The sequence below is a fragment of the Xiphophorus maculatus genome, chromosome 6 (assembly GCF_002775205.1).
Source record: "Xiphophorus maculatus strain JP 163 A chromosome 6, X_maculatus-5.0-male, whole genome shotgun sequence".
Classification (NCBI taxonomy): Eukaryota; Metazoa; Chordata; class Actinopteri; order Cyprinodontiformes; family Poeciliidae; genus Xiphophorus; species Xiphophorus maculatus.
Genome location: NC_036448.1, coordinates 22,901,047 through 22,914,122, shown reverse-complemented (window position 1 = coordinate 22,914,122; position 13,076 = coordinate 22,901,047). Strand labels below are relative to the sequence as shown.

At 35.3% G+C, this 13,076-nt stretch overlaps 1 protein-coding gene across 4 annotated transcripts in view; it reads left to right on the top strand.

Annotated features, from left to right (window-relative positions):
* Positions 1-13,076, top strand: part of mtcl1 (microtubule crosslinking factor 1) — a 90,666-nt gene that overhangs the window by 37,142 nt on the left and 40,448 nt on the right. For 3 of the 4 annotated variants that reach the window (XM_023335171.1, XM_023335173.1, XM_023335174.1), the window contains exons 6-7: positions 7,207-7,347; positions 12,000-12,101. In XM_023335171.1, the coding sequence (XP_023190939.1) occupies positions 7,207-7,347; positions 12,000-12,101 (243 nt within the window). The remainder of the gene's footprint in view (positions 1-7,206; positions 7,348-11,999; positions 12,102-13,076) is intronic. The other variant, XM_023335172.1, reaches the window with a different exon arrangement.

Sequence of the window (13,076 nt, the reverse complement as noted above, 5' to 3'; positions counted from 1 at the left end):
CTTGCTAGCTAGTTTGCTAAGTCTTTTACGTCTATCGTTTGTTTAGTTCAAATGCGTTGCCAGTTCATCTTCGCTATTGGCTCGTGTCTGTTGCCAACCCATATGAGGTGCATTTTGTTCAAAAAAGCTTGACACTTTGGGGGTTAATTACATGGAGAGCATAGCAAAATATGCAGGTCTTAAATTTAATTCAGAACGGTCTTAAAAAGGTCTTAAACCTGAGGTGGTGAAACCTGCAAAAATCCTAAGTTACTGTAAAAACATCTTTTACTTTGAGGTAGGGTTGACAAACTACAAAAATAAAATAAAATTCCAAGATGGAATCAGAAACTGAAGTATCAAGCTTAGCACGCTTTTATCGATCCGATCAGTATCTGCCGCCACCTGCTACTGATCCCAAATTGGTATTATTATTATCTATATTTTGGATCGTTTTGTTCACTTTGGTTAAAGTTGGAGTTTGTAACTTCTATAAAAAAAATGTTTTTTTTTTTTTTTACATATTTGTTAAAATTGCCACCGTGTTGTGACAGTTTATGAGGTCCTTCACCTTCTCCCAGAGCTACTACTGTATTGCCATCTGAAGAAATGCACCACTCCCACTCAAAAACAACCAATCAGAGCCAGGTGAAAGGTTCTAGCGCTGTCAATCAACCTCATAAACATGCTGCTATACCTGCTAATGGTGGAGAAACTACTTACTGTTACTGGAAAACTGTTAATCTGCTGTCATCAGTGGACATTCTAAGTAGCCTTAGCATTCATGATAGGCTCTGCTGACCGGAAGAAGATTGACCTGCCTTTTTGTTCTGATTGGTAGCTTTTTGTTAGCACTGGGAAAGCTTCATTTATTTTCTCTCATTAGACCGTCGCAACATAGTAACAGTCTCAACAAATGTGAAAATATTTTTACCAAAGTTACATACTGCAACTTTAAGCATTTCTCAATCATTTAAAAGAGTTATCTTTCTGTAATGTGGTACTAAAGCTGAAGTGTTATTTATTTTTATTAGTACAGCTAGCCTTAATGTTTCATTGCGAAGGGGGAAAAAAAATCCCCCTAAAAAATTGGATGTTGTTAAAATGTGGTAGGTCCCTGTTGACCTCCAGTCTCAGGTCGCTTCATGATAAGCCACCCAGCTCTGCCACACTGGCAATAGACACCACTTCTCCTCAGTCCCACTGCCACCGCCATCGCTTCCTGCTGCCGCTGCATCCACATCTGCATCTCCATGCACATCCTCATAGCCAGCAGCCCTGCCTGTCCGCCTCCCTGCACTCACTGTCTGCAGTCTTCCTGCTTCCAGTCCCCCGGGGCGCTGAGTGGAGTTTGCTTGGTGTGAATGGAGTAAGTACTGAACGGGTCACATCAGCTTCTTCCATCTGGCTCAACTTTCTGGGCCTCCTTCTGAATTTGTTGCATGATAAAGATTTATCTTTAACGTTCTGCTGCATTATTCTGATCTAGGGGTGGGCAATGATTGTATCGTTTATCGTGATGAATTTTTTTGTCATGATGAGATTTTTGATTTATTATTGTGACGATAAACTCCAGTTAATGTTTAAAATACAATTTTTTCTACTGTTTTTTCCACAAGAGCGTCAAGAAATATCAGTGAATTCAAAAATACGACATTTATTGATGACGTTTTGGTCCAAAATAATTGTTTGATTTATTAAAAGAGAAAAATGTTTGTTTTTCAGTTTACCATATTGGTTTATGTTTAAATACTAAAGGTTTGATATGTATGTTCCTATTTATTGAATGATAAGAGTAGGAGTGGGCAATTATTGAATAGTTTATAGTTTGTAATAATACATTTCTTGTCATGATAAGATTTTCGATTTATTGTTGTCTCTATAAATTCCAGTTGATGTTTCAAATAAAGTTTTTTCCACAATTTTCCCATAAGAGCATCAATAAATATCAGTTCTGTTGAAATAAACATGAAGGAAATATACCATAGGCTCAGGCTTTTTGATGAAGTTTTGGTCCAATAAAATTATGTTTGAATCATTTGAAGATGAAAATATTTGTATTTTAATTTCCCATATTGGTTAATGTTTAAATACTAAAGGTTTGATATGTGTGTACATGGTCAATTAGCCTGAGCAAGATACAATTTCAAGTAGAAATTACTTAATCATTTTTAGTTCGATTGTAGAATTTAACCATAAATCTTGTTGTAAAACAATGTACGCTGGATTCTTATTTATTGAACAACAAGAACCGGGGTAGGCATATATTGTATCGTTTATTGTTTATCATTTATCGTGAGAAATTTCTTATAATTTATTGTTGTGATGATAAATTCCAGGTTATGTTAAAAAAAACTGACAAAAATATTATTTTGACTATTTTCTCTACTATTTATTTCACAAGAGCATCAATAAAATATATTAATTTAAGTGTCCATATGCAGTTTTAGTTAAATAAATCACACTTTAAGTATGTGGCGTCTTGAAAAGAAGCTTATTTCAAATAGGAATGTTTTTCAAAAGCTGGTCATGAATTCTTTGTCATGCAAAATAATTCATAGGGTTTCTATTAGAATTTTTGTTATTATCACATTAATACTACAAAAACTTATCCATATTGCCCACTCCTATTCTGATTATAATTTTTTTTGCTGCATAAATGGTTTGGCTTTTGTGTTTTTACAATATGTCATGTCACATACTTAGACCTACAGGAGGGAAGTGGTAACTCTATTGTGTTTTTAGAGACACAGACCGTAAAATGTGGGGAAAAAATAAAATGTTTAGTGACATTAGTTGCATGGTGCTGTATGAGTGGCCTGTGGAAGAACCTTGTTGCCTGGCATCCTGCTTTCTGTCCATGTTTTACTGCAGCTCAGTGTAAGCAAACATGTTCGTACGGTTTACTTTTCCAAAGCAGCTTCGTTATCTCTCTGCTACATGATCAAGCAAACATCTTGCGTTTTTTTCAAATCAGTCAGACCCTATTAGAAATAAAGCAAACTATCTTTAAACACATATCACTAGGAGAACCCTGTCTTCTTTGTAGAGAAAGTTTTAAAACTTTCTGAACGCTCATTTTGTCTAATGACTTGTTCCTGCTTTGCTTCTCTACCTGTAGGATTTACTGGTTAGTCTGGGAGAAGCTGGGTGGTTTAATCACAGCTAACCGATGCTTTAATAGCCAGTACTTAGTCCAGATGTTTGTAAAAAAAATACATTTGACCAATAAATACAGTCACCAAAGGAACAACAATACTCTTTATAATGTATTTTTCTCTGAAAGACATTTAACTCCAAATTTCATTTTATATTTATGACCTAAAACAAAACAAACTTGAAGAAACTGCTCCAGATCTACTCCTAGATTTAGGGTTAAGTTCTCCACCGAAATAGTTTTCTTGTTTTTTTGCGTGGTTGTTTGTACTACTAATTAAAATGCGGCCACAATCTCACATTTTTGTGTGTGCGGAAGCACAACAGTAACGTCACAAGATTGTCACAAGAAGGAGGAAGCTACTACGAAAGAAAACACAACTAATAGCAACGACCGTTTGTAGCACATTGACCTCGACTTCTGTAGAGAAGTTTGTTTGGTTATGTAGTTGGAACCAAGATACGTTCGCTCACTGCGATACGTTCACTGACACTTCTCTGATAATTTTCATAATTATAATTTTCAACCATTGTTTACGCCCTGTTTTACATCGTATGGCTTATTCTGATGTAGAATTATGACACATGTCTGACAACAATTACGTTAAAGTCAGATAAGATGTGACATGGCTGTTCTGATTGCATACATATTCGATGTAGTATCACATGTGGAAGTGGCACAAATTTGATATTTTTGGGGGGTGAGAATATTGGGATTGAGCCTCTCAGACTACCATGAAAAAGTCAGATTTGAGTCACATTTGGGCACAAAAATTGGCTTTGAGTCGCATTTGTCTGCTGTGTGAGCGTAGCCTTCGATTTGAATTGAGCTCAGGTCACAAAAAAAACAAAGACCCGAGTCTTGAGTTGACGTAGACTCGGGCTCTAAAGACTTGAGTCTCAACAGCAGAAGTGATATATTTAAAATTTTCAATTATATTGAAATTATTATTTTAACAACATGGCTTCTGGCTTTATATATACAGTATATATATAAGTAGAAAAAAAAGATTACTTAATATTTTTAATTATTTGTTTTTTGATTTGAAATTTACTTTAAATCCAAATGCGTACAGATCTGTGATGTTTTTGTATGGTTACACACGTGGCTGATTGGGGACTATTTGGTTTCAAGTGAGGATATTTGATAAACCTGGCCAATCTCCAAAAACTGTTAAAAAGCCATCATAATGAAAGACAGCAACACTACAGACCAATTCACTTCATAAGCTTACTATCTGCTTTCTGAACAAACACACAAGTGAGACAATTACGCTTGGCCTTAAGAAGTGAAAAACAAAATGGTTGCTATGACAATTCCATGGTTTCCATGACAGCAGGCGGTAGTAGTAATGTTGTCTGCGCACTGCGGACTAACAGTTATCACTCTTTTTTGCTCCAAACGTGCCTCTACGTGGTTTGCAGTCTTGAGAATTCTCGTTGAAAAAACCGCGAGTAGACATACGGCTAGAGCTTACTGATGAAGTTTGTCTCTGGCAAAATTACGTTTAATTTATTCAAAGATCAGAAAATGTTTTTGATTTAACAAATTGTTGAGACCTAAAATCTGACATGTGTGCAAGGTTCAGCTTCCAGCAGAATAATAGTTTGTAATTTTAATTGTAGAATTTAGCCATAATCTCTTTTAGAAAACAATGTACGCTGGATTCCTATGTATTACATAACAAAAGACGCTTTCATTGTTTTTAATAGTAAACATAAACTGTTTACTAGCTAATGTGACCTTTTAGCTGAATGTAGGAATGGTTACAACCTATTTTAACCACAAAAAAAGCTCCAAAGTCTTGACTTGGACTTAAGGTTTCTGATTTTAGTTTCAAATGAATATGCAATTAGGGGTGAAAGTTAAAAGGTGCAAATATTTTGGGTAAATAAATAATCGTATCCTTTGTGAATTACTGCAAATAACCTTGTAGTTATGGTAATAGTACGAATAGAACATATGTGTTACCTGTAGTATTTCATGACAGCACTTGCCAGTATCAGAAGTCAAAGTAAATGTAGAGCAACATCTTCCAAATTCATTAGTTTTTATTTAATTCTACGTACAATAAATGAGCTAAAAACTGCAGCTCAGACAGAAATGTACACATTCTCCCATGAAAGAGCAGATTTGATTTATTAGCCTCGGGTGTTTGTGGCTCTTTCTTACTCGCTCATAAAGATCTGTTGACGTTTGCTGTTTGACCACACGAATCTAACGCCAACTCAACTCTGTTTTAAATTTATTTCAGCTTGAACTTTACTGGAATAAATTAAACTGAGTCTTCTCCATTTCTACAAGCTTTGCTTCAAGTAAGGCAAATAACATTAACTTGTTTAAACATCTTAAAAGTTTAACAAAAATATTTATTAATTATTTATTAATTATTAAAACCAGAGCAACCCACCTTTTATAACTTTAACTTTTTTGTGATTTCATGTGGTTGTGTCAAAGTAAATATGCTGAAAATTCGTAGACGACTTTTTTTTACTTTGTTGGAATTAGATTCTCAGAAATTTAAATGCAATATCTGTACTGATGTTTCTTCCTGTGTGATATAAACAACTTTAACTTTTAAGTTTAAACGGAGACTTAAACATTTCAGTTAAAACGACCAGATTCAAATGCAAAATAACTTCCTCTACTATAACTACCCTAAAAATATTTTTTCTTTAAATAGCAACTACAATGTCTTCTGTTTGAATCATTTGTAGTTTTTGATTAGCAATAATATTGTTGTTTTTGTCATAAAACTTTCACTTAATTTGCCAGTATTTGAAACAAATCCTTGGATAAAATCAAGCTAATTTGGAAAAAGTCTATAAAGTCTCGGAAAACTTTATGGCCAGATGATAATCATTAATGTTCAAAGCTTCAAAAAGTGCAGCTATCCTTTTTCAAACAAAAATGTTAAGGGATTTTTAGATGAACGATATGAGTTTTTATTCCTTTGGTGAATGTTTTTTTTTTGTTTTTTGGGCTAACTTTGTTAGCTTGCAACTGTTGGTACATTTTAGCACAGTTTCAAGGCATGCAACTAATGAGTTCTTGCTTACAACTTTAAAAAAGAGGCATAATTAGGAATTTCTATATAATTTTTTTTTCCTTTGTTCCATGCTTTTTTGTCTTAGCAAACGGTTAGCTAGTAACCGTTAGCACATGCTACCACAGTCTCAAGGTATGTAATTTTACAATAAAATTTATTAGGAATTCGTGTATGTTTTATACTTTTAATATTTCTTTCCATTGAGCAAGGCTTTTTGTCTTGGGAAGCTTTAGCTTTATTGTTAGCTAGTAATCGTTAGCACATGCTAACACAGTTAACACTTTAAGAGGTTCTATAGCTTGTAACTGGTTTGTGCTCAAAAATGTCAAATAAAACGCCTATGAATTTTTCAATGCTGATATAATTTGCTTCATACAGACTTTTAGATGCTTTCCTTAGACTTTTGCTTCTGTGGCACACATGACTGTGCGCTGACATGTGTTAGAAAAACCATTAGCGTGCTAGCTCTCGCTCTGCAATTTTCCGCGGTATTTCTCAGCTGTTGGTTTGGACTCATGTATCCCTCATTGCATGCGCTTCATAACAAGTGTTTTGCATTCTTTTCCCCCCGGTTCCCTCTCTTTGTTCCTCTTTGTGTTCCCATCAGATGTTTCAGCCCATGATTTTGTTCATCCTCATTCTTGTTCTCTTCTCATCTCTCTCATACGCCGTCATCTTTAAGTTGGTGTTCCTTTTTGCGCTTTTCTTCGTACTCTAGTCTGACCGTTCTCCACACCGTTTAGTCCGTTAGTTGATTTTTTTTTTATTTGCATCCCCTCTCCTGCTTATATTCTTTATCATTTTATTTAATTTTATTTTAATTTTCCCCTCCTGCTTGCTTTCTTTCCTTGGTCCCTTACCCTATTTGGTGTCTTTTGTCTGTTTTGTCCACAATCCACTTCACACATGTCCCCCCCACCTCTCATCATGACCACGGCCATCCCTTGTACCCGTTGCCCACCCTTCTACCCCTTTACCACGGCCACCACCCCTTTACCCTCCCTTCCCATGTTACTCACAGTCCGTTCAGAGGGATGAGCTGGAGTGGCGTCTAGGACAGGAGCGAGGCGTGGAGCCCCAGAGCCAGGTTGGGGGCCCGGCCCAGAGCAGGGGAGCCACGGGACTCCCCATGTACCACAGACCCCTGGCTTTAAGAATAGAGGTCAGTGCCTCCTCCCTCCTTCCCTCCTCTATATCTCCACATCACCACCAGTTTAGGCCCTCTGCCAGGTCTTAACACATGGATCTGAACAGATTTTGAGACGGATGCTGTTTTAATTTAATTGCTCCCTCAACTAAAATGATTCAGAGCAAAATGTGACTTAAAGTTTTCACCTTAGAGTGAGCAGCCGCCTAATGAAGCTCCACAGGATTTAATGAATTTTTAAGTAGAATTTCAAAACAATCTGTAGCTTTTAATGCTTAACATACACTTTAAAAAAAAAAAAGTCACTAATTTACGGTAAAATACCAGCAGCTGTGGTTGCCAGAATGTTACTGTTCTGGTGAAATCCATTCTGGTAAAATCTGTGTTTATACGTCAAACTTCTGGCAACCTGCTGGTATTTTACCGTATTTATACGTTAAAATTATATTCCTCTCCATATATAGGGAGAGGGATTTTATAGTGTATTGTAAATGTAAGCACAATCTATTTCCTCCAAAAACATGGATCAAACTAATAATTATATATATTTTAGTTCAGTAAGATGGGGATTCTGTGAGGGAGGGAAATCTTTGTAGCTTAATAAAAATGATGAAAATGTTTTGGGATTTTTTGTCATTTTCCATCAGCTAGCTGCTGGTATTTTGCCGTAAATTAGAGAAGTTTTTTATTTTTATTTTTAAAGTGCATTTATGTATGGTGCATGTGTCAAGCTCAGGGCCGGCCCAAGCTTTTTCAGAGCCCTAAGCAGATTTTTATTTGAGTTCACCCTACCGCCACCATACAGTTTCAGTTTCAGTTTTATTCATTTTGGGAAATGGGAACTTGGTTTGCAGTAGGCACCAAAATACACAGAAAATGGAAAACATCACATTTATTTTGTTAGTGCACTTATAGATACTATGAATATAAAATATGCATTTAATAAAACCTAGAAAGTGGTTTGGATACAGTTGAAGCCAGGGAGGTTAAGCTCAGAAATGGCTGTAGAAATTAAAGAAACCCCTAATTCGCTGATTTCTGATCTTAGGCAGCCTAAAGCGGTGATCAGATGGAAGAAGATCGAACTCTCTAGACTGGATGTTAAAAATCAGTTTAGCCTTAGCTCTCAGAGTAAGCCTGAGAGAGCTAATATGGGCGTATATTTGTTGGAGCTGGGCTTTCTTCACTCCAATTATCTTGTTTGCCACATTATTGAGCCTCATCAACGTATTTTTACTAGACAAGGTACGGAAACCAAACCAAGCCGTTAAGACGCCAGTGGACAAGAACTCATTCAAGACACTTGGCGCCAGTGGCCACAAGAGCGGCGCCAGGCCAACATGTCAACCCCATTTCTAACCTAACGTACATTAGCACCATTTGTGCTTAGCTTACATAATATAGTAGTTCCCCCAAAAACTATCTAAACCCGATGGTACGGGCACTAGTTACTAGTTGCCCCATTGTGTTTTTGTGTTAAAAAATGTTAAAAGTTAACAGGAAATTTTGGAAATAAAGCACCAACAACAAAGAGAATATAGCAGTGCACTGAATAAAGCTAGTATTTCTGTAGGTTTTGTATACAGAATCAAATGCAATTATCTTTTTAAAATGGATAACTGTCTGCTAAAGATTACTGATGTTTTACTATGTATATTAAAACCCGTCTGTCACTTTTACTGGAGCATTAAAATACATAAACAAACAATGCTTAGCCTGGTGGGGGGTCAAGTAAAGCCTGGTGGCCCGCCAGGCTTTTAATGGGGAAAATCCTGATCACACCAGTGTTATGGATGTTATGCATATTGATTTAACCTTACAGGAGTAACAACCCCCCCAAAAAAATGTTTTGGATTTTGAAATGCAGATTAGAATTTAAGTGCCATATTATTTTAATTATTTGAAAGTTACATTAGCTGATAAACTCTAAATTTAGAGTAAACAAGTTACACTTCAGCACAACATCATCAGGAAGAAATTAACCTTTATCTGTTTAACGGCTATAAAAAATACATGGAAATTGTATTTTCATGTGTAACCGCTTTTAGTTAGCAGTTAAGGTAAAGTTCACAAATTAAAATTCACATGTTGAGAACCACAGTCACATTATTTACGCACATAGCTGTGAAGTCAATATTCAGAAGTTATTTTTGGGAGCTGGTGAAACTAAAATAGCTCAAATGTTTTGTATTAAACTTTTATGAATACTATTATGTATTATCAGTAGTTCCTTCTTTCACTTTTTTATGCTTTTGTTGATTTTTTTATATATGGAAATGATGTTTTGTATTGACTACGAGCCACTTCATGCAAGCTTCGGGAACGTTTCACACTTTGAAAATAAAACTATATTTTTATAAATCAACTTGCCCAAACAGGGATCTGAATCACAAACAATGGAAATAGTTTATATATATGATTTATAAATTCTAAAATTGTGAAATATGCAATAAATTAAGCTTACAGTTAAACATATTTTTATTTTTTAATCGTTATAGTTCATCAAAATATTTAATTAACTGGTATGCAGCGGTTAATTACATGGATACAAACCTGTTAAGTGGAAAAAAAGAAGTCGAAATGGGTGTCCAAATTGACCCAAAACTATTATTATTAATAGCAAATATTATAGCCTCTCAGACTTGTTTTATGTCATTTTTACAGTGTGATTAGTTTTAGTGTAATTTAAATTTTGCTTTTTGTTTGAATAGGGTGAAATTCAGTTAACTCTCTTACAAAACCTTAAAAATGTCCCCGAAATTTATCACGTTTGACATTCAACCAACAATCACTTGACTATAAACACAATCTCACCTCTATGGAGGATGTTTCTGTCAAAAAAAAGTGTATGTACAAGTAAATGTGTGCAGAAAAAAACTTCAAATATGTCAAATCAAATATATAATGGTGATTATATGTTTTGTTTGTGAAGGAAATCCTTAAGAAAAAAAGAGCACACGTTGGCTTGTACATACATTTTCATGTTTTTTGACAGCTATTTTTCTCCATACATTCCCGTCACATTTACTAATGTCACATCCCCATATCTACTGATGGTTTAATTTTTATCTCTTTTTTATTTGTTTGGTTTTACATTTCATACATGCAGTGATAGTTTGGATTAGTTGTTCTGCTGCCAGTTTTTTGTCCTTCAAGGCGTCAGCAGCTAAAATCTGCTGTTGATGTGACTGTTAGAGGTATCAGAGCTGAGTCTGCACACATTTCACCCCGAAGCGAAGCGATGCCCCCTGGCGCCGGTTCACCACTGAACAGACTCACTTGCCATACTCAACTGATTAAACTAAACATTTAAATACACATTGTGCACCATAAATATCATGTATCTCTTGTTTTTAGCATCTTAGCTCTATACGCTGAGGCCATTCATAATCACCGACTGATGTTTGTGTTTATAGAGTTACGTAACGCTGGCAGTGGTGATGCGGCACATTGCTGCTGTAGTCACGGTTATAGCACATTCGTGTGGACTTTTTGTTCATCTCCTGTGCTTTCAGCAGCAGCCTAATCTGTGGGGTGAAATAAATGAATGGGTGAATGGGAAAGCAGCTTGGATATGGCAGGATTAGCACCGCGCAGTCAGCATGTGTGATTTGCATTTCATTTGACATTGGGCTTGACAGGGAGGTGATGCCGGGTCAGGACAAACCGAGGAGCTCAATTTACCGACGGCGCAAACTGATTAGGTGCAGAGAGGGAAATTAAAAATGTAACATTAATTCTGTGGGTTGAATTTAACTATGTGATTATTACTTTTAAACACTAATGATCACATCCATATTCATAAAAATACACAAAAGCAAATAAGAGAAGTTCTTGCTGAAGCTGCGTTATTCAACCTACAACATTGATCAGAAATACATTTATTTGCATCTAAAAAAAAATTAAAATGGCATAAGAAAATACTTTCATATATGGGTTACAGCTAATTAACGGCCAAAATTCAGTTTCTCTGAAAACTATTAGGTCAGTGTTTTTCAAGGTGGGGGGCACGGGCGCCTGGAGGTCCACCTACAGGCAGATAGGAGCCCAAGAAAGCTGTAGGAAAGATGAGAATTTTTTTAAAAATCTAATAAATTGTTTAATCACACATTTTTAATCATTTTTAAAAATTAACATCTAGTCTATCGCCATATTAGGGCCATTTTAGATGGAAAAAATAGAGTAGTTTGTGCCAAAAAGAAAAGAGTTAAAATTAGCTAGAAATTCTCAAAAATTAAGTTCTGTTTTTTTTTTTGTCTTGTATAATCTAAATTTTTTCTGAAAAACTGACGTTTGGGTTTTGATTACCTGCATTACCATATTCATCAGAATTGACAGAATTGCTTGAAATAAGTTTCTCTCTGTGTAATGCCACCATATATTAGTTATAAATGTTCAGTGGTATTTTAATTAACTAAGATGCATGTCTTTAAAAACAGCACAGTACCAAATACTTTAATTTAGTAAAACTAAATAAAACATCTTAAGCAAGTTATCTGACAAGTTCTCCTCAACTGGTGGTTTCTTTTGCAGTGAATAAACCAAAAACAACAAATAAAATCAGCAAGAAAATTCTCATTTTGGCCTTTAAGCGCAACTTGAATTGTGGTAAAACCTTTGCATGGATCTTAATAAAAGTTTTTCTTTTTGTGCTGTTGTGGGTTCAGCACCGGGATACGGCGGCTGCTGATGTTCAGTTTCGTCTGGATCACGAACGACGGATGAGAGCAGTGACAGAGGAGCTGGAGCCTGGCAGCAACCTGCCTCAGGTACGCCATGACATCACAGTTTACCTTGGGCAGGTCTATTTCACCGCAGAGATTTGGACCTTAGTTGGACAAAGCAAGGCTGTAAGGAAGACTTTGTTCCACTTTGTGCAGGTTGTGCTTTTTTCACGTAAATAATAACAAACACTTTAATGTGCAGGAGAGGAATGAATTATTAAATTTGGTAAAACTGCTTTTTTCTACGATACTTACTGTTTTACTGAGCCAGTAAAGGCTTTTGAATTTAGTTTGGATGGGTTTGTATGGTGGTGTAGTGGTCTTAATATTTTTTAATATTTAAATGACATTTGGAATAGCCGTAGAAACCCATAAATTGAGGCTATTAGTGCTTAGTTGAAGAATCAAATGCAGATAGGTATATGTATTTATATTCTAATCACAATTTTAGTTGCCATACCTGGAACAATACATGATGTAATAAAGTATGAACAACTTTAAAAAGCATGTTGCAACTTAATGATATCTTTCTGGTGAAGAAAAAGCAAAATAAATTGCACCTACTACCTACTGATACCTGTTCCTAAATCAAAAACTCGGCCTTTGTCTTGAATTTGTTTTTGTTTTTTGTCATTTTCGAATGAAAGTTTTTGAAAGTTCATTGCTCAATAAACAGTGACTTCCCAAAAAATAATTAATACATTATTTTTAGCTGAATGAGTCAGAAGTTAAGTTGAATTTCCATGCCAGTTCCAGCCACTTTAACTAGCTGCAGTGAGTTAATCTTCCTTGGCACAGACAGAGCATCTGCATAGCATAGCATGAGTTTCAGTATTGGTACTTTCAAAGTATTACTTTAGTGTTGCATCACAAAATTGTGATATTTCTGATTCTTTTTTTTTTACCTATCCAAAAAGTACTAGTTCAGAGAGATAAAAAAACAGAGATGGATGCTTATGGATTGGTTTTATCTGTTAAGTTATCAGTAAACGTGCTAAATATTAAATGTACAACTGATAA